The sequence below is a fragment of the Mustelus asterias genome, chromosome 9 (assembly GCF_964213995.1).
Source record: "Mustelus asterias chromosome 9, sMusAst1.hap1.1, whole genome shotgun sequence".
Lineage (NCBI taxonomy): Eukaryota > Metazoa > Chordata > Chondrichthyes > Carcharhiniformes > Triakidae > Mustelus > Mustelus asterias.
The window spans coordinates 21,024,491-21,052,172 of record NC_135809.1 but is presented as its reverse complement, the minus strand read 5'-3'; the positions used below and the strand labels follow the sequence as shown (position 1 = coordinate 21,052,172).

Genomic DNA, 27,682 nt, shown 5'->3' with positions numbered 1-27,682 from the left:
AGGAGCTCTCATGATGTCACTGGGACTCATAGCAATTTTATCTGTCGGTCTGTAATAATCTTACTGCGGCCGATCTTCCATGACCCATCATCCTTTTATTTGCGGTGATACCTGAACATCTTTCAATGGCTCCAGAGTGCAGCTCAGTCCCGAGTCTATTGACTGCCAGCCTGAGTGGTTTTAAATCCCCGCAGCTCCTTCCCTATTAGATGAGCCTCCACTCGCCGTTTAGGGAAATTCATATTCAATGAGGTCCTTAGGGAGATCTTTTGATGATCCCCCGTGAACATCATAACATGTTCCCCCATTAGTCTGTTTCTTCCCTGTACTCCTGCCACGTGGGGCCTTCTCTGCCGCTTGGCAATTGGCCTGGGGTCGATGGGAGGCAGGACCGGATCAGGGGGTGTGAAGCGGATCGGAGGTCTTCGCTTTGGGAACAGTAGGCTTGACGTCCAGTTTGCCTCACAACTCCCTCTCTAGTTTCAACCCCGAATTCATACGTTGAGTTAAATTTCATAGAATCATAGAATCCCTACAGTGCAGAAGGAGGTCATTCGGCCCATCGATCCTGTACCAACAACAATCACACCCAGGCCCTATTCCCATAACCCCACACATTTACGCTGCCAATTTAGCCTGACACTAAGGGGCAATTGCACATGGCCAATCAACCTAAGCCACACATCTTTGGACTGTGGGAGGAAACCGGAGCATCTGCAGGAAACCCACGCAGACACGGGGAGAACGTGCAAACTCCACACAGACAGTGACCCAAGGCCAGAATTGAACCTGTGTCCCTGGAACTGTGAGGCAGCAGTGCTAACCACTGTGCCACCGTGCCGCCCTTAAATTTAGAGCTGAAATCTCCAGATTAGCCATTTTCCGCGTGATGTTGTCAACGTTTTCAGAACTCGGCAAAGGATAAGTTAAAATAAAGACTATAAGTTTGAAGTGCGACCTTTCTCTCCAATCTTGCTCATTCTTCTTCCCATCTCGTGCACATTCTTTGACTCTCACAATTTCATTCCGTTTTGAAGGACTGCGGGAAAGACTTTTATTTGGAACGCTGAACAATGAGTAAGTTTTCAAGCCAATGTCTTCATTCAGCATGTAAGTCTCCGCACATTTGACACCAAGTGACACACGGACAGAGGCAGCTTAGGAATGAGGTGCCAGAAAAGAAAGAAAGTGAAGTATATTTGCAGTTGGCTTTAGCTTTTGGGAAAGCTAATTACTTGGCCAAACAGGATTACTAAACATGTTTCTTGTTCTTAGAGCACTTTTTTCCCTCTCGCCCTGAGTTGCACGGACAACCACTTCAGGAGAATGTTTGAAAAGAGGCCAAGAAATTTGCATGATATTATATTCCTTGAAAGTGAATGAATCAATTCTTAGAACCAGTTTCATGCGTCTGATCAAATCTTGCACTCTTATTTTCCAGTTTTCTTGACAGATTTCCTTCAGAATTCCGAAAGAGGTTCCTATACATTTGGAAGTATTTTCTTTTCAAATCTCATGCATCTTGGAGGATACACTCACATGCATACATAATAAAAGGCTGGATTGTTTCATGCTTATAATGATTTGACTGAAATACAATGCCGACTGGGAACCAGTAAACCTCTTATTTTGTACTAAACAGGATTAAAGTTAGCGCTGGCATTCAAAAGCTTTCCATATATTAACGATGAAAGGAGGAGGGGAGGTAAGGTCAGGTTGAGTTTCTAGTCAGATCCCCTGGAGGTTCAGTAATTGAACTGTTTAGATTCTTAGCCACTAATAATTTGCTCTTAACATGAACTGGGTATCGGTGCCCAGGATTTGCTGACTGGGGAATTTTCCGCATTCTTCTGAATGTGTTGATCTGTTGTAGTTTCAACAGTTAATCAGAGAGCGGCAGTTCCAGTAAATAGCTTACTTAGTCACATTTTCCATTGAATTAGGTTACCAGTACATGTGGTAGGAACCATCAAATTGAAATCTCCTTGTAGACAATTGCGGATGTTTTTTCACCATTTCATTTGTGTGCATTTTAGGCTTGAAACAGTACATGAGCAATTTTGGTTGGAATTCAAAACTCAACATATTTTTTTTCCCCCTAAGAATTTGGCTCCAAATTAACTTTTTTATTTTCAAGATGTTCTTAGGACCTGAGGGAAGGCTGTATTGATGCCCATTTGCTTTACTGAGAAGATGGTGATGCATCTTCCCTTTGAACTACTCTAATCCTCCTGGTAACACTTTCATGTGATATTTTATGGGCAGTGCTAGGATATTGTTCAGCAAAGATGCAGAATTGGTCATATATATCCAACTGAAATTGGTATGTGGTTTGGTGGTGAGATTGAAAATAATGGTGTTCCCGTGATAGCAATGCTCCTATACCTCTCCAACCAAAAGAGAAAATGCTTGAAAATCTCAGCAGGTCTGGCAGCATCTGTAAGGAGAGAAAAGAGCTGACGTTTCGAGTCCAGATGACCCTTTGTCAAAGCATCAAAGCTAAAAGGCATAGAAATCTCCCATTTTCTATGCCTTTTGGCTTTGACAAAGGATCACCTGGACTCGAAGCGTCAGCTCTTTTCTCTCCTTACAGATGCTGTCAGACCTGCTGAGATTTTCCAGCATTCCCTCTTTTGGTTTCAGATTCCAGCATCCGCAGTAATTTGCTTTTATCCTATACCTCAGTGGCAGAGGTCATTGGGGAGGGGATGTTGTTGCAGTAACCATGGTGTGTAGCTGCAGTGCATCTTAGAATGTATTAACTGCAACTAAAGCTCACTGATGCTGCAGCGGGTGGGTAGTGAGTACAAGCAAACTGCTGTATCTTAGATTAAACTGTTTTCTTGAGTTTACTTGTGAGGGCACACATTGTGGCAGTTAGTTAGTTTTCTATCACACCCTTGAGCATTGCAGATGATGGATCAGGAGGTTAGCCGTGCAGCCACAAGAGTATTCGGCCTCTTTCCTGCTTTTGTACATGCAATGTTAGAAAGTTGATGCAGTTAATACTGATCTACAAGATGTGTTGATGGTGGGGGAAGTCCATGGTAATAGTGCAGGGAGAGAACTGGACTTTCTCTTCTTCAAGATGGTTGTAACCTAGAATATCTGTAGAGTGACTGTTATTTTGCTCTTGTCAGCCCAAGCCTTGATGTTATCCAGGTCATGTTGTAGGCTGAAATAGGTTGCTCCATTGTCAGTGGAGTTGTGAATGGAATTGGACACTAGAATAATCAGCCAACAGCCCATTCCTGATCTTATGAAGGAGGAAGGCCTTTGATAAAGATAAAGATGGCTAAGACAAAACATTCGCTTGTGGAATTAGAATCATAGAAACCCTACAGTGCAGAAAGAGGCCATTTGGCCCATCGCGTCTGCACCGACCCACAATCCTACCCAGGCCCTACCCCCATATCCCTACATATTTACCCACTAATCCCTCTGCCCCTTAGTTTCCTGAGATGCATAGGTTAATTTTAGCATGGTCAATCAACCTAACCTGCACATCTTTGGACTGTGGGAGGAAACCGGAGCACCCGGAGGAAACCCACGCAGACACAAGGTTCTTATAGTTATGTCCGAGGATATCATGACTGGTCTCCAACGACCACGACTGTTTTCCTTTCAAAAGCTAAGTTTGAACTTTTGGTCTTTGGAATGTTTTTCCTTTAAGCCACATTATCTTCAATTTTGCTTGGGCTCATGGTGCCATAGTTGGTTAAATAATATCTTGGTATCAAGTACAGTCACTCTCAGCTTTCCTCTGGCAATTCATTGTGTCCATGCCTGAATCAAGCCTGTGATGAGGAGATAAGCACTTTTAGTGGAACCCGCATTGGACATTGATAGTCAGGTTATTGGTAAGTGGATGTCACTTGTTGGTTCTTTCCATCATTTTATTGATGATTTGGAAGAGGTTGTGAGAGTGGGTTTGATTTCTTCTTTTTGGAACTAGAACAACCAGCAACTTCTGCCGAGATCTTAGGTTGTACAGTGGGGGCCCAATCAAATGCAGTGAATCAAGTTAGCTGGACAATGACATCTATTACGATTGTTTACTTAGAAGGAAGTTGCGTAGGATTTGTTGCGTACTTGTTCTTTGTTCTTTGATTGTCCACTCAGCATTTTTAAATGTGTGAGTTTAAAAATACTTCAGCCTTGTCATTTGCACACATTTTTTGAGGGTACAACTAACAGGATGCCCATTATTTGTCTGAGATAGAGGTAGAAGCTGTTTAACGTTTTGTATATGGCTCACATAAGTTGTCCATGCCCCGCTACTGTCAAGCAGGGTGCCGAGAACGCAGCCTGCTACGCATGGAGCTTTGTATATTCAATCAGTTTGCTATTGGTCTACAATCAACTCCTCAACTTTGACATGACAGCTGCAGCCTCGGCACTGATGCTGATTTTGCCTCCAAGGGACAGGTTGCTGGTAATTGCTGATTCAGGGTATGTGAAGCTGTTGACCTCCAGAGTGAGGTTGCTAATGTTGATGGAAGGTGAAGTCTCTACATCCTGGCCCTGAGCATTAGTCTTCCTGAACCTGATTGTCAGTCTTGTATAGTTGTGACTTATAAAGCAGTGATATCAAACTGGCCTATTGGAATGTTGAGGGTAAAGTAGTAGTTACTGTAATTGTGTTTCAGACGTACACTCAACTAAAGGCGGCACAGTGGATAGCACTGCTGTGTCACAGATCTAGAGACCTGGGTTCAAATCTGGCCTCGGGTAACTGTCTGTGTGGTGTTTACACATTCTCCCCGCATCTGATTGGGTTTCCTCTGGTGCAGGGAGAGAACTGGACTTTCTCTTCTTCAAGATGGTTGTAACCTAGAATATCTGTAGAGTGACTGTTATTTTGCTCTTGTCAGCCCAAGCCTAGATGTTATCCAGGTCATGTGTGCTCCGGTTTTCTCCTACAGTTCAAAGATAGATGTGCAGATTAGGTGGATTGGCCATGCTAAATTGTTCCTTAGTGTCCCAGGATGTGTGGATTATGGGGATTAGCAGGCTAAATATGTGGGGTTATGGGGATAGGTCCTGGGTGGGATGCTCTGTCGAAGAGTCGGTGCAGACTCAATGGGCCGAATGGCCTCCTTCTGCACCACGATGCGGATTCTGTTCTGTCTTCCAAATTCCTTGAGGGGCTGGGGGAACCGATGTCCAAGTGAACTTCAATATGGGATATTGGGCATCTCCTGGCAAGACAGAATATCAAATACTGAAGTACATTAGAGTATAGCAATCCCCAGCATTTTGCCCTCTTGGGTCAGCGGTGACTCCATTGGCCAGGTCATGTGGGTTGAATGGATGGCAGTTGCATCCCCAAAGATATGTTTTATGACAAGCCTGCGATTGATATGAGACCAACAGGCCACCCACATCTGTGACATGAGGATGTCTGCAAGTAAGACCTCAAGTTGGTCAGGATTGGATCTATGTGTGGGAAGCCCTTGCTGTTGACTGGAGTGCCTGGAGACGAGCAGTCTGGAAGGGCATGGAAAAAGCATAGAATAGAAGAACTGACAAGATGGTGAAAAAGAGAACTGGAAGGAAAATACATTAGTCAACCTTGGGCCGATGCCAGCTTCAGAAAGGACTGCCACTCTCAAATTGGCCTCCACAACTACAATAGACAGTGTTTAATCCAGCAGGGACATACACCCTGGTGCAGATCATTGTCTCCCGAGATAGACGGATGTCAACATCAACTGAGAGGATAAAGGGAACCCAGTGGATGGAGTATATTTATCAAAAGGCATTCCATAAGGTATCACGCAAGAGATTGGAGCACATGATTAGAGTTCATAAGATTGGGGGCAGTAAATAAGCATGGATTAAGAATTGGTTAATGAACGTAAAAGCAAAGAGCATGATTAACTGAGTAATTTTCAGTACAGTGACATGTAACTGGTGGAGTACCACAAGGATCGTGCCTAGGCTTCAGCTATTTACCATCTTTATTGAGGGGCAATGTAAAATATCCAAGTTTGCTAATGAACAAAGCTAGATTGGGAAGGTAAACTGTGAGGAGGACACAAAGGCCAGGATTTTCCACTCCCGCCCATGGTGGGAATTGTCGTGGGTGGGATGAAAAATTTAAAGAATTCCCAGCCAAAGAGACTACAAAGGGATATCGACAGATTAAATGAGTGCACAGAAGGTGGAAGGAGTACAATATAGTGATGTGTGAAATTATCCACTTTGGTAGGAAGAAAGGTGAGGGACTTATAAATGTTGGTATTCAGAGGGACTTGTACATGAGTCACAGGAAGTTAACATACAGGTAAAGCAAGCAATAAAGAAGAATAAAATGTGTGTTGCACTCTATTGCAAAGGATTTGGAGTACAAAACTGAAGAAGATATGTGGGTTAGGTTGATTGGCCATGATAAATTGCCCCTTATTGTCAGGGGGACTAGAAGGGTAAATGTGTGGGGTTGTGGGGATAGGACTTGGGTGGAATTGTTGTCAGTACAGGCTCGATGAGCCAAATGGCTTTCTTCTACACTATATGATAAGCCCTGTTGCAATTGTACAGGGCTATCATTCAACCAGGAGTACAGTGCAACATTTTGGTCTTTGTATCTAAAGAATGATATACTTACCTTAAATGGGGTTCACGTGATTGATTCCTAAGAGCTCTCCTCTGAGTAGACTGGGCCTGTGTTCCATGGGGTTGACAGGAATGCAAGTTGATCTCAGTGAAACGATGGAGAGCCTAACAGGGTAGTGGCTGGGAGGCTTTATCCTCTGGTTGGAGAATCTAGAAATAGGGGTCATAGTCTCAAAGTTAGAGGTTGGTCATTTAGGACTCAGGTGAGGAGGCTTGTGAATCTTTGGGATTCTCTCCCTCAGAGGGTTGTGGGTTCCCAGTTGCGATGATCACAACTAGGATATTGAGAACCAAGAGGATCAAGGGATAAGGTGGAAAAGTGGAGTTGGATGCTTAAAATTAGCCATGATCTTACAAAATGTTGGAACTTGTTTGATGGACTCCATCTTATGTTCTTATAATGAAACTCTGTAGAGATAGGATGGAATCACAGGGATGTTAAATCATAGAATCATAGCATCCCTACAGTGCTGAAGGAGGCCATTCGGCCCAATGGGTGTGCACCTGCCACAATCCCACCCTGGCCCTATTCCCGTAATCCCCCATATTTACCCTGCTAATCCCCCTGACACTAGGGTCAATTTAGCATGGCCAATCAACCTGACCCTCACATCTTTGAACTGTGGGAGGAAACTGCATCACTCGGAGGAAACCCACGCAGGCATGAGGAGAATGTGCAAACTCCACACAGACAGTCACCCGAGGCTGGAATTGAACCCGGGTTCCTGGCGCTGAGAGGCAGCAGTGCTAACCACTATGCCACAGTTCACATATTTGGTTTTGTTTACTCCAAAACCACCCCAGCACATAAAAATAAGGGCCAAATTGAAAATATTAAATGTGTCCATGTCTTTGTGGAAATTCAGAGACAGCGTGGAAAGGATTCAAGTTTATTCAGACCCATAATTGACCAAAGTTATGAACTCCCCTTCTCAACTTAGTTCATTTCAGCTTTGTTTGGAATGCTGCTTTGTTTTTACACTTGGCCTTTGCACAAACTGGTGACGGTTTTCATGTACAAGGGGAAATTATTACACGTTATTGTGAACATTCCAAGTACAAACTGTGGCTGACAAATCATTTCCTAAGTGCCCACGGAATTGAAAGCAGTGACATTTCAATTAACTGGACAGAAAAGGCCTTGAAAGGAAGTGAGCTAACATTTGAGGAGTTGAAAACATGATCATTTGTTAATGGACAAGAGAAGACCCTTTAAGCTACACAATCATTTCAGTGGAAGGATTTGGAAGGACCGATATGGAACCGAAGGGATATTAACAAATGTTTTGTTAAAATCAAGAATTTTAAGCAGTTTCAATTATGCCAGCCCTTACTTAGAAATGCCCTTCAAATACCCAGCAATTCACTAAAGATCTTTAGACAGCACTTTCCAAACCCACAACCACTTCCATCTAGAAGGACAAGGGCAGCAGATACATGGGAACGCCACCACCTCCAAGCCACTCACCATCCTGACTTGGAAATATATCGCCGTTCCTTCGCAGTCGCTTGGTCAAAATCCTGGAATTTCCTCCCTAATGGCATTGTGGGTCAACCCACAGCACATGGACTGCAGCGATTCAAGAACACAGCTCACCACCACCTTCTGAAGGACAACTAGGGGTGGGCAATAAATGCTGGCCAGCCAACGATGCCCATGTCCCATGAATCAATAAACAAAAAACACAAAAAGTCTCCAATGTAAATAGAGATCACAGTTAATTCCTCAACTTCACTTGTTTGTAGTGAGGAGGCTGACATAGATATTTTCCTGGCAAGCTAATTTCTCCAACTGGAAATTGCCAGCTACTCAATCACATTAACTGTGTTATGTTTGGATGACACATCCATGTTGTTGCCAGTTGTTTTGCCCTTTCAGACAGCTGGAGCAGACCAGCCTCATGGGAAATTCAGAATGCTTCCATGACACTGCAAAACCAATGTCCCTTCTTCCCTGAGAATCCCGAAGAATCCTCGGCCACTTTTTTCAGGGCAAGAAAGTCCGCCACTGCCCACAGTCAAGATGCAAATACGCCTGAAAGATTTTGGCCGTAATTCTCCAGCTGTTCACACTGGTGGGTCCTGCTGGCAGCGTAACCCCACTCACGGGTTTCTCATCGGCGTGGGGTGACATCAATGGGAACTCACACTGATAGCGACAGGACCAGAGAATCCTGCCACGAGCAAACAATGTCCACCCCCCACTGGTGGGAAACACGTGGCTGGAAGGCCAGAGAATCTAGCCCTTGGTTTTCTAATCAAAAGGATTGTAATCTTGTAATTTTCTAATGAAATGTTTAAATCTGGATTGAAAGTTTGCAGCTTTACTAATCTTCTTGAATTATAAAATAAAAATAATGTTTGCTGTCAGCCTAACAATGAATTAACAATGCAGAATACACCAGTAAAAGTATATCTTTGCTCTCCATAACATCACGGGAAGGGTTAGAAATTTTCAATGACTGGAAAAATTTGGTCTTGAGCACTTGTGCAAGATGGGAGAAACCAAATCAAGTTTAAAGTTTATTTATTACTGTCACGAGTAGGCTTACATTAACACTGCAATGAAGTTACTGTGAAAACTCCCTAGTCGCCACTCCCAAGCGCCTGTTTGAGTAGACTGAGGGAGAATGTAGCGTGGCCAATCCATCCATGTCTTTCGGATTGTGGGAGAAAACCAAAGCACCTAGAGGAAACCCATGTAGAAAACGTGCGGGCTCCACACAGACAGTGATCCAATCTGGGAATCGAATCCAGGTCCCTGGCGCTGTGAGGCAGCAGTGCTAACCACTGTGCCACCATGCCGCCCCAAATCGCCAGCTCCTTCTACAATCCACCCAGTAATCTTTTCTATTCAAACCAATAGAATAGAAAATCGAGTGGGTTGTAAACTGGGCCATCGATTTATCACCCATTCATGCTACTGCCCAAGACCAGATTCACCTCCTTACGTTTTCTAGTGCTTTTTGATATATCTCTTTGCTTGTTTGTTTTTAAAGCAGCGATATATCTACACTTTGTTTCTGCATCTTGACTTCCTCATTTCTAATTACCAATGACCTTGAAATAGTGTTAAGTGAAATTTTAGTATTTGAAATGGCTGTAGGAGGAAATAAGACACAAAAGTACCAGAATTTGTCAATCAATGCCACTGCGTAGAAATATTTTAGGTATTTATATACGGTCATTTCAATACTGAGCAACTATCAGCAGGATAGTTGCTTACAACAGCGGTAAGTCAGAGAAATCCATCCTCTGTTTATATCTTCTCTTAAAGCTGTCTTTCAAAGCCTAAAATAAAAACAGACAATGCTGGAAAAACTCAATGGGGTGAATTTTACTGTCCCGCGAGGGGCGGACCATGGAAAAGTCTGTTGAACTCAGGTGGGATTTTCTGGTTTTGGGGCGAGCGTGGCCAGAAAATCCCAGCCAACAGGGTCTGGCAGCATTTGTGGAGAATGAAACAGCCCGAATATTCTTGTGGCGGAGGTGGCTGAAGTCTACAGTGTTTTGCAAGGTTCGCCTGTCCTGCTGCTGGGGGTGGGGGGGGTCAACTTTAGTAGGACTGGAAGATCCTGCCAGTGGGAAGGGCTGGAAAATCCTGCTGAATGATTCTAGTTGGAATGACTCTTCAGAGCCTCGTAGTCTCTAGAAGTCTTTGGAATGGGACTGCTTTCTTGAAGAATCTCTTCCATGTAAAATCAATTTTCTGGATGTCTAAGAAGTGAAAAAAGTATTTTAATGATTATATCTCAGCATGAGGAGGAGGTTAGAGCTTCCCACCATTTATCCTTTGTGGAGGCAGTCAAATCTAAGATGAATGATTTCTTCAGATGCATTTCCACTTAAGCACAATTTCTAGCTGTTACTATTTATAAAGTTATACATAATTAACTACACTTATGTCATCAACCAGGGCACAGGTACAAATTACAGGCAGTATAAAGTACATAAAATTAAGTCATTGGCTGTATTTGTTGAATGTGAATGAAAACTAACTTTTTTAAAAAACATTCAATTTTATCCTTTTTCTACCTTATTTTCTTTACTGCTTTTCTATTTTACTGGAAGTGAATAATGTATGGAATTTGCACGTTCGCCCCATGTCTGTACGGGTTTCCTCCAAAAGCTCTGTTTTCCCCCCACAGTCCAAAGACGTGCGGGTTAGGCTGATTGGCCATGGTAAATTGCCTCTTATTGTCAGGGAGATTAGCAGGGTAAATACATGGGGTTCCGGGGATAGGGCCTGGGTGGGATTGTTGTCGAGGCAGGCGTAATGGGCTGAATGGTCTCTTTCTACACTGTCGGGAAGTCTATGATTCTAGAAATGAAACATTAATTTGCGCCCTTCCAGCGTTTTCTGTTCTTATTTCAGATTTTTATTATCTGCAGTGCTGTTTTTCTTTGTTCTATATTATATTCTGTTTATAATGTGGAGATGCCGTGGTGGATTGGGGTGGGCACAGTAAGATGTCTCGCAACACCAGGTTAAAGTCCAACTGGTTTATTTGGAATATCGAGCTTTCGAAGCACTGCTCCTTCCTTCAATTTCTCCACTCATCTGATGAAGGAGCAGCGCTCTGAAAGCTCGTGATTCCAAATAAACCTGTTGGACTTTAACCTGGTGTTGTGAAACTTCTTAATATTCTGTTTAGTGTTTTGTCGATGTATTCTCTGCAATGTTTTATTAGACTCTGACCTTTTTAAACTTCTCAGTACTGTATGGCTTTTAACCCATTTCACAGTAGTCCAGATTTGATTTTGTTGGAGCATAATGTAAATAGAATAAGACATTTCTATGCAAACGCACGTTTCCTCCGACATGTCTATGTTCAGAGTTTAGTGAGCACTTTTTCAGCTTTAACATACAATTTAAAGTTTGCACCAAGATTTTCTTTCCTCAGACTGATAAAAATGATATGAATAATTAAAGGGAGGCGATGACCTGGTGGTATTATCAATCGACCATTAATCCAGAAACTCAGCTAATGTTCTGGGGACCCGTGCTCGAATCCTGCCCTGGCAGATGGTGGAATTTGAATTCAATTTTTTAAAAAACCTGGAATTAAGAATCTACTGATGACCATGAAATCATTGTTGATTGTCCGAAACATCCATCTGGTTCACTAATGTCCTTCAGGGAAGGAAATCTGCCGTCCTTACCTGGTCTGGCCTACATGTGACTTCAGAGCCACAGCCATGTAGTTGACTCTCAACTGCCCTTGGGCCACTAGGCGTGGGGCAATAAATGCTGGCCTGCCACCATTGCCCATGTCCCACGAATGAATAAGAAGTAATATTACTTGAGAGTTGAGTCATTGATTTATTTATTTTCTCTCCTAATTTTTTTTCTTTTCCTTTTTAGAGGCAGGTTACTTCCCTTTTGATAAGGGTGGGACTGCTGGCTGTCTGGGGTGCCACTTTACTGGGACTTCGCTTATACTGGATGGGTAACACGCCACCAAGCTTCTCCAACTCTGATAACCCGGCAGCCGACTCGGACAGCCTGCTGACACGAACCTTGACCTTTCATTACTTGCCGGCAGCAAATCTCTGGCTACTGCTGTGCCCCGACACGATGAGCTTTGATTGGTCGATGGACGCTGTGCCGTTGATAAGAACACTCAGTGACTGGAGGAACCTTCACACGTTGGCCTTCTTTGTCGGGTTGCTGCTCCTTATCTATATCAGCCTGAAGGGCTCTCCCAAAGACAGAGTTTGCAATGGAAAAACAGTGATGAATGGCAAACAGAACACAAACGGGCACAGCTGCCACTCAGCAATGGAGCATGGGAACAATGAACAGGGATTTTATTTTGTACCGAGAACTGATCACTTTGTAAAGAATGATTTAATTCAGGGACTACCACTTCCAAAAGCTCAGAACATTGTCATTTTCTCCTTATCATTGCTAATAGTGCCATTCCTGCCTGCTACTAACCTTTTCTTTTATGTTGGCTTTGTAATAGCAGAGCGAATCCTGTACATTCCGAGCATGGGATTCTGTTTACTAGTAACATTGGGCATCAGGACACTTTCTCTCAGAATGAAGAAGCGAGTCTCTAAGAACTTGGTTTTATATTCAGCCGCTGCTTTAGTCATTTTGTATGGGTCGAAAACCGTATTAAGGAACAGAGACTGGCATGATGAGGAAATGTTGTATAGATCAGGGATTAAAGTGAATCCGGCTAAAGGTAAACGATTTTAATCTCAAAAAAAAAAGTGGAACTTAATGTTGAGCTAACGTGTCATTTTAAACGGATACTAGCACCGATTTGAACAACTGCTTTCTCTTCCTGGCAGCGTGGGGTAACCTCGGGAATGTTCTGAAAAGCCAAGGCAAGGTTTTGGAAGCTGAAAAGGCCTATAGAAATGCCTTGTACTATCGCAGCAACATGGCTGATATGCTTTATAATTTGTAAGTATGCATGACTCAACTGCTGGCCTTATTCCTAACCAGGTCAATTATAAAACTTGCAATGAATGGCACTATTGATCTATTTGTGTGACACAGATATTGTTTACTAGTACAATGAATCGTTGTCACAGTGTTTTAATTAATCCGGTTCCCTGTCCCCCTCAGACAGCAGCGTCTCTTTAATGCCTTCTTAAATAAGAAGGCATTAAAGAAAATAAGATTCATCCATTTTCCTAGCTTTGCCAATCTCAAATATCACTTGAATTTTTGCACACAGTGCTTTAACTGTTTAAATTAGATTGAGAGCAATCTGTGCGAGTAAGTATGTAATTGACATTACCTTATTAAGAAATCTGATAAAATAAGAATGGCATAAGTATTCAGGATTTTCTTTAATTTTTTTGCGGGTAGTTGCTATTTTGCATCCAGTGACTGAATGCTCCTTATCAGGTAGGGATATATTCAGCTCCAGACGTGACCAAATGCCTGTAGTTGCAATTCAAGCCAATTTGTGTCGTGGGTTTCTGTTCATCAGGACCAGGCACGGACAATGAGAACTCAATAGTTGTCAGCAGACATAATCATATTTCACATTCAACGAGATTGAAAGATGCTGTTATTGTACAACAGGGTAGTCAGCATCCCAGAGACGTCATGCCTCCTTTGCAAATAAATTTCACTCAGGTGGCACTTAATGCATTGTGCAATGTTGTTGGGGAAGTGGTGGAGTAGTGGTATTGTCACTGGATTAGTCATCCAGAGGCCCAGAATGCAGCTCCGGCCACTGGGTTTAAATCAGGGCATTTGGTGACATTCTAAATTCCATAAGATCCAGAATTAAGGCCGGATTTTACCGTTCCACCCACCACAGGAATCGTAGCAGGCGAGGGGCAGACATAGAAATGTCCGTTGACCGGAAAGTCCCGCCCTTGAAGTCTAATGATGACCGTGAAACCATTGTCGCTTGTTGGAAAACTGGTTCACCAATGTCTCTTTGGGAAGGAAATCTGCCGTCGGTCTGGCCTACATGTGACTCCAGATCCACAGCAATGTGGTTGACTCTTAAATGCCCTCTGAAATGGCCTAGTAAGCCACTCTGTTCATGGGCTTTTAGGGATGGGCAATAAATGCTAGCCCAGCATTTGACACCCACATCCCATGGTTGAATAGAAATAAAAACTTAATGTGGATTCTCTGGCCTCCCACAGTACCTTTCTTGTGGCTGGTGGCAGAATCTTCTGGTCCCACTGCAGTCCATGGGAGCTTAAAAAGCGAGGCATTGCTGGACTGGTCATGAAAGCTCAGAGGTGATGGGTGGAAGGAACTTGGTGAAAATTAGGACACAGGAAATTGAGTTTTATAAATTGCTGTATGAATGGGATTTCCCATTGACTCCACCCCACGCTGATGGGAAACCTGTGGCAGGGGCGGGCTGCTGGTAGGACCAGAAGATCTTGCCAACATAAACAACTGTAAAGTTCCGGCCATAGTGCTTTTAGCTTTCTAGCTTTACGCCAAATCTATCTTCTGACCTATTAGATTCATTCCTACATGGTGCAGATATGGAGAATAAGACTGAGAATTTCATTGAATTCTGTTGGAGAATATACTTTTACAAGTCAACATTCATTTTCCATTAAGCTAATTCCATCTGTCTTCAATTTTTATGTGGAGATGTGAGCAGCCACAAGAAAATAATTCTATTCTAACTGTTGTAAAAAGACATAAGCTGCAATATCTTTGTTGCTTGTTCAAAAACATGCCATGACGTCTTGTAAAATAACTTAACTGAAAAGGATCATCATTGGGATCCAATGTCAGAAAAGGTGAGGTTCTCTCCCAAGTTTGAGCCTCAGGATTATGTGACACTCCAACTTGTTTACTTTGATTTTGTGCATTTCATCAGTTGTAGGCAGAGATGATTCTCCGATAAGCTAGCAGAGCTTAAGCGTCCCATGCCTTGAAGTGCGAACTTATCTTCCTTCAAAATTGTTTCCTCTCGCCATACCGATAAGCATTATCCGGTAGAGTGGCTGTCAAATCATTGAAATGCACATATATTGTGTAAACACGCACACAAAAAATGAAAGTTCAGCCTGGTAGGAGAGATTGCATCACAGCATCATGACACATGACACAGAGACACAAAGGCAGGAATTTTACCGCCTTGCCTGCCCCAGAATCAGGTGAGGTTCGCAGAACAACATTCTCCGTTGGCCTTGGACGGGATCTTACGAGCCTTGGGCAGGCGAGGTGGTAAAATTCCGGCAGATCAGGGGAAATTTAACCACTGGAAATGGGTTGATTTGGATCTGGTGCAATATTAAAATGATAAAGATTTCTAACCTGAATACAACCTGCCTCTAACCCAGCCACTTAGGTTATTAACAGGTGACCGATCTACTTCCATGAGGTGGGCCGGTTATTTAAATATTTTGAGGCTGCATTTAGGGACAGCACAGTGTTTAGCACTGCTACCTCACAGCGCCAGGGACCCAGGTTCAATTCCGGCCTTGGGAGACTGTCTGTGTGGAGTTTGTATGTTCTCCCCATGTCTGTGTGGGTTTCTTCCGGGTGCTCTGGTTTCCTCCCACAGTCCAAAAATGTGCAGGTTAGGTGGATTGGCCACGCTAAGTTGACCTTTAGTGTCCCAAGATGTGTAGGTTAGATGGATTAGACATGCTAAATTGCCCCTTAGTGTCGGGGGATTAGCAGGGTAAATACTTGGGGTTATGGGAATAGGGCCTGGATGGGATTGTTGTCAGTGCAGGCTCGATGGGCCAAACGGCCTCATTCTGCACTGTAGGGATTCTATATCTCAGGTTTTGAGTTGAACCTTTCTTTGGTCATGCACTTTCGCGGCTGACAAACTGCACACCCAACCTGTGTGTGACTTCACCCACTATTTTTTTGTCTTTTCACACCCGGGTTCGGTTTGCAGTGCAGTTGAGGAGTGTGGCTTTGGAGGCCTGTCTCAGTTCTCCAACACAGTATCCTAGCTCCCACAAATGTTTCAAGGCCCCTTAATCCTTACCCATCACCACCTTCATCACCCCCCCCCCATCCACCCCTCTCCATGACAGCCCACCCACTCCATACCAGCCCACCCCTCCATGCCAGCCTATCCTCTTGTATCCTCCACAGTCAATCATTTAGTACACTCTTGCGATGCCATGGAATATAAATGGAAAATATTTTACATTCCTCAGAAAAAAATTAACCTCACACCATTTAATGGAAGTCTCCATGTCATAGAAACATAGAAATATAAGACCTAAAAGCAGGAATAGGCCATTCAATCCTTTGTGTCTGCTCCACCTATATTTGGCCTCACCTCCACGTACCTGTCTGGCCCCAGTAACCCTTGATTCTAACTCAGCCTTGAATAAATTCAATGATCCAGCCTCCAATGCTTTGCGTGGAAGTGAATTCCACAGACTAATGACCCTCTGAGAAAAAACAAATCTCATCTCCAAGTTATTCTTACACCATGTTTCTTAGTTCTTTTCTCCCCATAAGAGGGGGTACCCACCCTGTCAAGTCTCCTCAGGATCTTGTATATTTCAATAAGATCACGTCTGATTCTTCTAACTTCAATGGGACCAACTTGTTCAACCTTTCTTCTTAAGATAAGCCCTTCATCCCAGGGACGGGTTGAGTGAATCTTTTTCAAACTGCTTGTAACGCAATTCGCTTTCACTGTGGTGTTCTGGGGTACGGGGTGGCCTCTACCTCAAGCTCTGGAGGCAGCCTCAGGCATTGTTCAGGTGAGTTCCGGGTTCTGCACACCACGTTGATCCAGATGTGTTCTAGATTGGTGTGATTTCCCACTGGTGTAACAGGTGTGGGAGGAAGATTCCGGTTGGGCCTTCATTTACATCCCATTAGCGGGATTCAGCCTCCAGTGGGATTTCAGATCTAGCATGGCGGGTGCCATTTTGAAAGGGAAAACCCTTCTCAAAATTCACGCTGGCATGAAACCCATTTTTGGGCCTCTTGGAATTCTCCCCACCCGTCACCATTGAGCCCACCAGCAGGGCAATGGAAGAGTTCCACACTCGTGTTTCCCTTTGATTTACCACATCTCCCCTCAAATGAAACCTTCTCCTCACTATTTTGTTCAAATCTCTCTCTATCGCCCCATTATACAATAGGACACTGATCCCCAGCATGGTTCAGGTGAAGACAGGACAGGCCTCACTTCCCCCAGTACTGGTGCCACTGCCCCTCAATCAAAAGCCATTTCTCCCAAAAGCCATTTCTCCAACACCAGCCTTTGAGCCTTTGGGCAAAAGGACACCATTTGTCCCATCGAACCTGCACTGGCTCGCTGAGAGAGAAATGTACCCAGTCCCATTCCCCTACCTTATCCCGTAACCTTGTGTATTCTTTATTTTCAGATAGCAATCCAATTCCCTTTTGAATATCTCAATCGATCCTTCCTCCACCATCCTCTCAGGAAGTTTGTTCCAGACTCCAGCCATCCTCTGGGTGATAAAAATTGTTCCTTCCATCACTTTTACTCCTTTTGCCCATTATTTTGATTCTGTGCCTCTCGCTCTGGATGCTCTTTTGAGTGACCATAGACCATATGTGATAACCTCCATGAGATCCATGGGGAATCACTGATCTCCCTGTGGGTCTCGCTGAATATGAGTTCCCCTGATAATAGTAGCCTTCCCAGCTGGAACTCAATACGTGAGCCATTTGTAAGGCAGGCCCAGGACTGGGCCTGCTGAATGGTAGTCCCAGGCAGGGGTTAGTGTGTGTACACTACGGTTGTGGTTTTACTTTGTATTCTGTAATAAATTATGTTTCTTTCCAGTTGGGCTTCCTAAGTTAGTACACCATAAGAAATAGGAGCAGGAGTTAGCCATTCAGCTCTTCGAGCCTGCTTCACCATTTAATTAGATCATGGTTGATCTGACCCTCCTTAAATCCATTTTCCTGCCTTACCCCGTAATCCTTAATTTCCCTATTAAAAACCTATCGATCTCAGCCTTGGAAATGTTTAAGGATACAACCTGATCAGCTTCCTGGGGTAAATAGTTCCAAAGATTCACCACGCTTTGAGAGAAGAAATTCTTCAAATCCATCTTAAGTGAGCAACCCCTTATTCTGCGACTATGCCCTCGGGTCCTACACTCTCCCATGAGTGGAAACTTCCTCTCAATATTTACCCTGTCTAACCTCCTAAGAATCTTATATGTTTCAGTCATATCACCTCCCATTCTTCTGAACTGAGAACAGACCCAACCTATTTAATCTTCCTCATATGGCAGTCCCTCCATACCCAGGATCATCCAGGTAAACCTCCTCTGGACTGCTTCCAATAATAATGTATCTTTCCCTTAAATAAGGGGATCAAATCTGTACACAGTTTTCTACTGTGGGAACAGTTTTTCATGATTTACCCTGTCATAACCCTCAGGATCTTGACTACCTCTATCAAGTCTCCTCTCAGCCTTCTTTTCTCCAAGGCAAGTAGTCCCAACCTCCCCAATCTCTCTTCATAGCCACAGTTCTTTATCCCTGGAATCATTTTTCTGAGACTCCTCTATACTCCCTCCAATGCCTTTACATCCTTCTTCAAGTATGGTGCCCAGAATTGGACGCAGAACTCCAGATGAGGCCTAGCTATTGTCTTATACAAGTTCAACATGACCTCATTATTCTTGCGTTCAATGCTCTGATAACAAAGTTTAAGGTACTGTATGCATTATTAACTGCTCTCTCAACATGCTCTGCCTTCATCAATGACTTATGTACACATGCAGTGAGGACCCTCTGTTCCTGCACCTCCTTTAAAGTTATTTTATTTCATCCCTTTATTTTATGCTGTCTCCATATTCCAGCCAAAATGCATCACCTCACGTTTCTCTGCATTGATCTTCATCTGCCACTTTTCTATCGAGTTCACCAATGTTTCTCTGTCCTTTTGAAGTTCAAGACTACCCTCATCACCCTGACAACATTTCCGATTTTTGTATGATCTGCAAATTTTGAAATCAAGCCCAGAACGCCTCCGTCTATGCCATTAATATGTATCAGGAAGAGTGAGAGTGCCAACACTGACCCCTGGGGAACTCCACTGCAGACTTTCCTCCAATCTGAAAAACAACCATTTATCTGTTTCCTATCACTCAGCCAATTTCTTACCCAAATGCCTACTTTCCCTTTTATTCCATGAGAAAGAATTCTGCTCACAATTCTGTGTGTGATGCCGTATCAGATACCTTTTGAGAATCCGTGTACACCGCATCAACCTTATCAACCCTTATCAGCCCTTATCAACCTTCTCTGCTAACCCCTCAAAAAATCCCAGCAAGTTAGTTACACATGATTGTTCCTTCATGAAGCCTTGTTAGGTTTCCTTAATTATCCTGTGCTTGTCTAAGTGAGCAGTGATTTTGTCCTGAACTTGAGGGCAGAAGTTTTCCATTTTCGCACTGAATTTTGGCTGAGGCAAGAAAACTGACATGCGGCACAGTAGCTGCACAGCTGACTTTTCTCGCCACATTGTGCGGCACTGTGCAAAATCAAAATGGAGGCGTGGCTCATACCATCATGGCGGCAGGGTAGGGCTGGAAATAACAATGCCTCCGATTTTAAAAAAGAGAGGAACCCCCCCCCATGCATATGGAGACTATAAAATGTACATGGGCAATGCCCCCCATCCCAATCCCAACCCCAACCATCTACATGGACACGGGGAACCTCTCTTCATGAATGAGGGAAACCCCCACAATGGAACACCCCAGAAGGGCCCCCTGGCACTGCCCCCTGGCACTGCCCTAGCACCCTGATACTTTCCAAGTGTTAAAATCAGTTTGTATTTAACATCAGCTGAAGCCAGTAAAAAAATATATTGGTACGGGCATTTTGTAACAGTTGTCACTGCATATCCTGCTTTCTCCACTAATAAATCACTGTAATGGATGTGAACAAAGACACAAGGTCGGTCTATGAAAGAGTCAGCTTATCTTTAAAGGAATCACTGCATTAATCACATACATGCATTATAATACCGCAGCGAATGGTGCCATTTGAAAGTGTGAAGCTATTTTATACTTAGCGTAAAGAATATTCCAGATTCCTCAACCGGCTTTCCATTTTCTTCACAAGCTCTCAAACCCAGCCTGCTTTTAATGGGCTTCCACAAGGCTGCACTGTGAGACAGAAATGGTCTGTGGGGTAAAATCTGATTTTTGTCCCTGATTTCAAATGGCCTCAATGGGGGTAGGTGCACCTTTGGCACTATATATGTCCCTGACTGGTGAGCACTGCTGCCTCACAGCACCAGGGACCCGGATTCAATTCCAGCTTCAGGTCACTGTCTGTGTGGAGTTTGCATGTTCTCCCTGTGTCTCTGTGGGTTTCCTCCGGGTGCTCCGGTTTCCTCCCACAGTCCAAAGATGTGTGAGTTAGATTGATTGGCCATGCTAAATTGCCCCTTAGTGTCAAGGAGACTACATGAGGTTGTGGGGATATGGTTTGGGTGGCATTGAGGTCGGTGCAGACTCGATGGGCCAGAAGGCCTCCTTCTGCACTGCAGGGATTCTATGATTTTATTCTAAAAGAGCCAGAGGAAAATGGCACTGGGTCAGAGGAAAATCAAATTCCTTCCGTAGCAAAAAACTAAGTGTGAACATTCGCTCAACAAAACATGCCTCAGCGCTCAGATGCTTGGCCCTTTATCTTCCATTTTAAAATGAACCCAGGCTGGCAGGGTTTCCTGGGCCTCAGGAAACTGACAGGTAAAGGGAGTCGAGGGCTGCTGGATTCAGCAGGCACGCACTTAATTGGCTAGACTCAGTTATCTGCTTCCCTGCAATCGGGCTTGTTGTGCCATGACTGCCTCAACTTTTCTCTTCTCTTCCGATCCTTTGTGCTCCTCAGTTGCTTCCTCCAATCTTTAATTTGATTTGATTTATTATTGTCACATGTATTGGTATACAGTGAAAAGTATTGTTTCTTGCGCGCTATACAGACAAAGCATACCGTTCATAGAGAAGGAAATGAGAGAGTGCAGAATGTAGTGTTACAGTCATAGCTAGGGTGTAGAGAAAGATCAACTTAATGCAAGGTAAGTCCATTCAAAAGTCTGACAGCAGCAGGGAAGAAGCTATTCTTGAGTCGGTTGGTACGTGACCTCAGACTTCTTTATCTTTTTCCCGACGGAAGAAGGTGGAAGAGAGACTGTCCGGGGTGCGTGGGGTCCTGAATTATGCTGGCTGCTTTGCCGAGGCAGCGGGAAGTGTAGACAGAGTCAATGGATGGGAGGCTGGTTTGCATGATGGATTGGGCTACATTCACGACCTTTTGTAGTTCCTTGCGGTCTTGGGCAGAGCAGGAGCCATACCAAGCTATGATACGACCAGAAAGAATGCTTTCTATGATGCATCTGTAAAAGTTGGTGAGTTTCGTAGGTGACATGTCAAATTTCCTTAGTCTGCTGAGAAAGTAGAGGCGTTGGTGGGCTTTCTTAATTATAGTGTCGGCATGGGGGGACCAGGACAGGTTATTGGTGATCTGGACACCTAAAAACTTGAAGCTCTCGACCCTTTCTACTTCGTCCTCGTTGATGAAGACAGAAATCTTCATTTCTTCAGGGTCACCACTTACCACAGTCCCCCCTCCCCCCCAGTACCGTCTGCCTCACCCTGCCCCACCATCTCTGAGCTAATCTTGTGTCAGACTCCTGCATTGGCACATCAGCAATCTCTTTTTTTAAATCCTGGATAACAATGTGAAGATGTTGATCATTCACAGCCCTTTTCACTGACTGTCTACACACAATGTTGGAACTTTTTCCTGTAAAATAAAATCAACAGTACTGTCACATGTATGGGGCCCTAGCGCTGAAACAAAGTTCTTGATTCAAACCACGTTATAACCTCAAACAAAAATGCATCTGCTTTGAATTTTTTTTTCCCAGTGATATGTATTTTGCTGGCATTGTTGATTCTTAGTTATGGAAATTCAATTGCAGTAGAAAAGAATTGCAAACAAGTGGACATGCAGTTAACATTATTGTTCACTTTTTTTTTCAGTTTAAGGCGTTATGGCTGTTATTTTTCTTAAAGGGGCCGGAAACTTCTATTAACTGTGCTTCGCTGCCCAAGTGACATCATGTTCTACTTATAAACTGTGGAAACTCATAACAGATTGTATTTCTTTTTTTTAAAAAAAAAGATCCTTGCATTGCATTGTTTCCTTGGTGAATGTCGGCAGGCTTAGCATTGAAGCACCGGAGGAAAATCCAATAGGAAACTGCATGGTGTACACCAGACGCCAAATTTGACAGGAATTTGGCTAACTGCTGTCAGTATAAAGTGTAGTCATTACTACTTCAAATGGCTGACACGATTCTGCCGCCTCTTAATTACATTACCATTAAATGGAAGCTTTGCCATAGCATTAGCCTTAATTACACTACACTTTTGTTCCATGGCATTGTGAGCTTATATTTGCAGCTTGTCAATGAAACCCATTAGAGCTGATCTAATTATTTGATTGTGTTCAATTAATGAAATTTTTTAAAAAATCATATAATTACACCAAATTTACAGCACAGAGATAGAGCATTCAGTGCAATGCCGTGCAATCCTGTTCTGCACTAGCCTCCTCCCACCATCTAACTCAATCAGCAAATCCTTCTGCTCCTTTCATTCCAGGAATTTATCTAGTTTACCCGTAAATGAATCTATTCCAACCACTGGCCAGCATGGTGGCGCAGTGGTTAGCACTGCTGCCTCACAGCGCCAGGGACCCGGATTCGATTCCCGGCTTGGGTCACGTTCTCCCTGTGTCTGCGTGGGTTTCCTCCGGGTGCTCTGGTTTCCTCTCTCAGTCAGAAAGACTGGTTAGGTGCATTGACCCGAACAGGCGCCGATGTGTGACGACCAGGGGAATTTCACAGTAGCTTCATTGCAGCGGTAATGTAAGCCTCACTTGTGATTAGTAAATAAACTTTAAATTACTCACCACGCTCTAGACAGAGCTGCGCTATCTCATAGCCAGCATGTTAAATCAGGACTGCAGTCCTGCCACTTCCAGTTATGAATGATGGCATATAATTAGATATAATAATGGGGGGATGGTGGGAGGAGGCTCCAAGAATATCCCCCATCTTTGTGATGATGGAGCCCAGCACTTGAGTGCAGAAGGCAAGGCTGAAGCATTTGCAGCCATCCTCAGCTAGATGTGGTGAGTGGGTTATCCATCTCAGTCTCCTATTCCTGATCCTGTTGTATCAAGGAATGGCTGACTGCACGGAATACAGCAAAGGCTATGGGCTCTCAACCACCTGTATGGTGTGCTGAAGACTTGTGCTCCAGAACTAGCTGGGCTTCTGGCCAAACTATTCCAGCTTAGGTACGGCACTGGCATCTGATTGACAAAATGGAAAATTTCCCAGGCCTCTCCTGTTCACAAGAAACAGGACAACACCATTCCGGCCAATCACTGCTCATCAGACTCTCAATCGTCAGCAAAGATATGGAAGGGAACACTGGCAGTGCTACCAAGCAGCACCTCACTCACCAATAACCTGCTCACTGATGTTCGGTTTGGGTTCCACCAAGACCATTGGCGCTAAACCTCGGTACAGCCTTGGTCTAAATATGGACAAAAGAGTTGTCTATTGGTGAGGTGAGAGTGACTGCCCTTGACAACAAGGTAACATTTGACCAAGTGTAGCATCAGGCAGCCCCAGCAAAATGGAAGTCAGTGAAAATCAGAGGGAAAACTCTCCACTGCCTCTTTCAATGCAAGAGAAGATGATTCTGGTTGTTGTCTGCCAATCATCTCAGCCCAGGACATCACTCCAGGAGTTCCTTGGGGCGGAGTCATCAGCTCAGCCATGTTTAGCTGCTTCATCAATGATCTTCCATCCACGCCATCAGGTCAGAAGTGGGGATACTCACTGATGATGACGTAAGACTTGGACCTTCAGCCAATAAGTGGCAAATAACAATCACATCACACAAATACAAAGTAATAACAGTCTACAACAAGATAGAACCTAACCATTTTCTCTTGATGTTGAACGGTATTGCCATCACTGACTCCTCCACCTTCAACATCCTGGGGGTTAGCAATGACCAGAAACCTCACTGGTCCAGCCACATAAATATAATGGTGACAAAAGCAGCTCAATGACTCACTTCCTGACTCACCTAAACCTTTCCACCTTCTACAAGGTACAAGTGTTGGAGTGTGATGAAATAATGTCCACTTACCTTGAATGCAGTTCCAACAACAATCAAGAAACTCAGTATCATCCATGGCAAAGTAATCTACTTGATTGGCATCCCATTCACTACCTTTTACATCCACCATCACCAGCGCATCATGGCCACAGTGTACATTGCAGCAACTCACCTAGGTTTCTTTGACAGCACCTGCCAAAATTGTGAAATCTATCATAGATCATAGCATCCCTACAGTACAGAAGGAGGCCATTTTGCCCATCGGGTCTGTACCGACCACAATCCCACCCAGGCTCAATTCCCATAACCCTCATTTACCCTGCTAATCCTCCTGTTATTAGGGTCGATTTAGCATAGCCAATCAACCTAAACCGCACATCTTTGGACTGAGGGAGAAAACCGAAGCACCCAGGGGAAACCCACTTGAAGGACACAGGCAGCAGGCAGAGGGAAAAGCTCCCACCTCCAAATTTCCCTCCAAGTTGCACACCATTCTGACTTAAAAAATACAATACAATTCCTTCATTGTCACTGGGTCAAAATCGTGGGACTCCTCTCCCAACAGTACTATGGGTGTGTCTATACATCATCAGCAACAATTCAAGAAGGCAGTTCATCACCACCTTGTTTATTAATTCGGGATGATTAGTGAGTGCTGGCCTTGCCATATCCCGAGAATGAATGAGAAAGAAACACTATGGGGAGGAGTCTCCGGCTGCACTCGCCCCAAAACCGGAAAATCCCGCCCGAGGTCAATGGACCTTTGCATGGTCCGTGTCCAGCCTGCTACTATTCCCATGGCGGGCTAGACGGGAAAGTTCCACCCCATGGATGGGACTTCCTGGTTCCTCCTCCTCCCGTGGCGTGTTTTCCGATGGCGGAGGCATTTTGCCACTGGTCGCCGGCGGGATCTTTCAGTCACTGTAGGGATTCTATGATTCCTGCAGATGTCTACGACATTTTGCTTGGCTCACCCACCAAAGAGTCGCCTTTGGAAGGAACGGAAGGTCCCACTGGCAGGAAGGACCAGAAAATCCAGTCTCCTGTCATTAAAGCAGATAGGATTGCATTCTACAGAAGACTGTGTTACTGTTGTAATAATCACTGGAATACTGATTTCTTTTCAACACACAGAATGACATGCCTTTGTTCTGAATGATTACTTTTCTATGAATGAGCAGGGGGTTCTTTCCATGTGATAATTTGTTGCCGTGAGAAACACAGAACACAAATTTAAGAAGTCACTTTTACCGATTTTTCTGGCACTTTAATGTTTTCAATAAATTGTTTCAACAATCAGTGGTATATTAGGGCTGCCAACATAATTAACTGGCACATCCTCCATAACTAGAAAATCATAGATCAGATTCACACAGAGACATCTCTGTCTACATATATCCTTTGTCTGTCAATAGTACAAATAGCATTCACCTTTCTGTGGAAAAGTGGCACCTCTATTTATGAATCCTTACCCCCCCCCCCCCCCCCCACCCTCCCCCATATGTATATATTCCTTATCTCTCTGTCTGAAAAACCATTCTTCTTTTTGTACAGACACTCCTCACAAACTGACATCAGATACTTTCCTCTGTATCTGTGAACACTCGTTCCACTGTCTATAAATATTGCTTTCCTTTCTGTCTCTGGACATTCATTCTTGACTCTGTGAATTCTCAATTCTCTGCTTGTGAATCCATCGAATTCACTCCTCAGGCTTTGAGTCCCAAAGGGATAAAGATAACTCCAGCAGTGAGAGCACGATGTATATATTCACTGGGTCATAGGCTTCTTCAACATTCAATAGGCATGTTCAGATGTCAAGTTATGGGCTACATATCGGTGGACTATGTTAGACTACAGGCTTCATAGTGTTGAACAGTCATGTGTCATGCTAGCAGGTTTCATGTTGACAGGCACACTCACATCAGGTTCCAGGTTACATACAAATAGGCATACACATATTAAGTTAGAATGGTTTTTTTTGCTGTGGCATCGGTATAATGTAATTTGCAAAAGCCAAACTAAAAGAAAAAACCCTGAGAGATTCAGCTCCTTTATGTCACTATAAACAATGAGACTTTAAATACACAGATCTCTATTATAAACACTGCCTAGCTTTAAACAAGTAATAATTTAACATGACAGCTGTCAGCTTATGCTGCCTCTTGCCCTCTAAGTGATTTCACTGGGCCATACGTCCAAAAAATATGTTAACACTTTTTTAAAGAATGCACAATTCACTGCATGTATTAAAATGCAATGTGTTGTGCACGTGCAGTTTTTTTTAAACACACTTTTTCGTTAAGATTCTTGTTGAGAAATGTCACAGGTTGTCCTGCAGAAATTTCATCTCCCCTACCCCCACTGCCCCCCCACCCCCCAACCCCGCACCCCCCACCAACTCTTGTTCCCAGAGTTTCCCTGCATTTTAACTGGAAAGCTTTCGGCAACAGGAGGGAGAAATTTAGACTTACTTTTCGCAGAACTTAACGCAAGTATGAAAAGAAGAGGAGTGGAATTTATATTGTACCTTATTATATTCTGAGGCACTTTGACTTGCTTTGATTTATTATTGTCAAATGTATTGATATACAGTGAAAAGTATTGTTTCTTGTGCACTATACAGGCAAAGCATACCATTCATAGAGTACATAGGGGAGACTGAAAGGAGAGAGTGCAGAATGTGGTGTTACAGTCATAGCTAGGGTGCAGAGAAAGATCAACTTAATATAAGTAGTTCACTCAAAAGTCTGAGGGAAGAAGCTGTTCATACACAACAGGAATTATTCTGACTTGTGCAGGCAAACACAACAACCATTTTGCACACATTGGGCACAATCTCAAAATCATTAAAAATATCTGTGGCTCAAAACCATTTCTGGCTCCTGATCTCATACTTGTTGACAATGTTCCCACCGGCACTGTCTTCTGGGAGGCCACCTCCTTATTGGCTGCCTTGGTGTCCGTCATCCAGCTAAGGACAGTGAGCGGGCTCTTGAGGCTGCAGACCCAGATGGTCTGCAGCTTTGGAAGGATGACAGCCCCACCGGCAGAGGTTGTTGCTGCCAGTGTAAGAGAAGACTATGAGAAGACATCTCAATTTTGTTTACATGGACTGCAGCACAGTGGGTAACATCCCTGCTTCTGAGCCAGAGGTCAGGTCCCACACCAGGATGGCCATGTTTGCAACAAGCCAAACAAATGAAGTGTCAACATGTCCTTCCAAAACACGCCAATGGTAAGAGTGGGAGAGATGTCTGGTCAACTATGTGATTGTAAGAAAAGTTGAGCCCCTGCCATCATGATCCATAGCTCTGTACTACAATATGCATGTAAAAGTGTGTGTTGCCAAAGCAACTTGCATTCCTTGAGGAGCCAGTTGGCTGGTTGACTTGTGTGAATCAGATTGAGGCCAACAGCATGGGGTTCAGTT

General features: G+C 43.8%; 1 protein-coding gene across 2 annotated transcripts in view; it reads left to right on the top strand.

The window, feature by feature from the left end:
- The window catches only part of LOC144499086 (protein O-mannosyl-transferase TMTC2-like), a 189,339-nt gene that overhangs the window by 96,341 nt on the left and 65,316 nt on the right, over positions 1 to 27,682 (top strand). For both annotated transcript variants that reach the window (XM_078221158.1, XM_078221157.1), the window contains exons 3-4: positions 11,984 to 12,812; positions 12,922 to 13,036. In XM_078221158.1, coding sequence (XP_078077284.1) covers positions 11,984 to 12,812; positions 12,922 to 13,036 — 944 coding nt within the window. The remainder of the gene's footprint in view (positions 1 to 11,983; positions 12,813 to 12,921; positions 13,037 to 27,682) is intronic.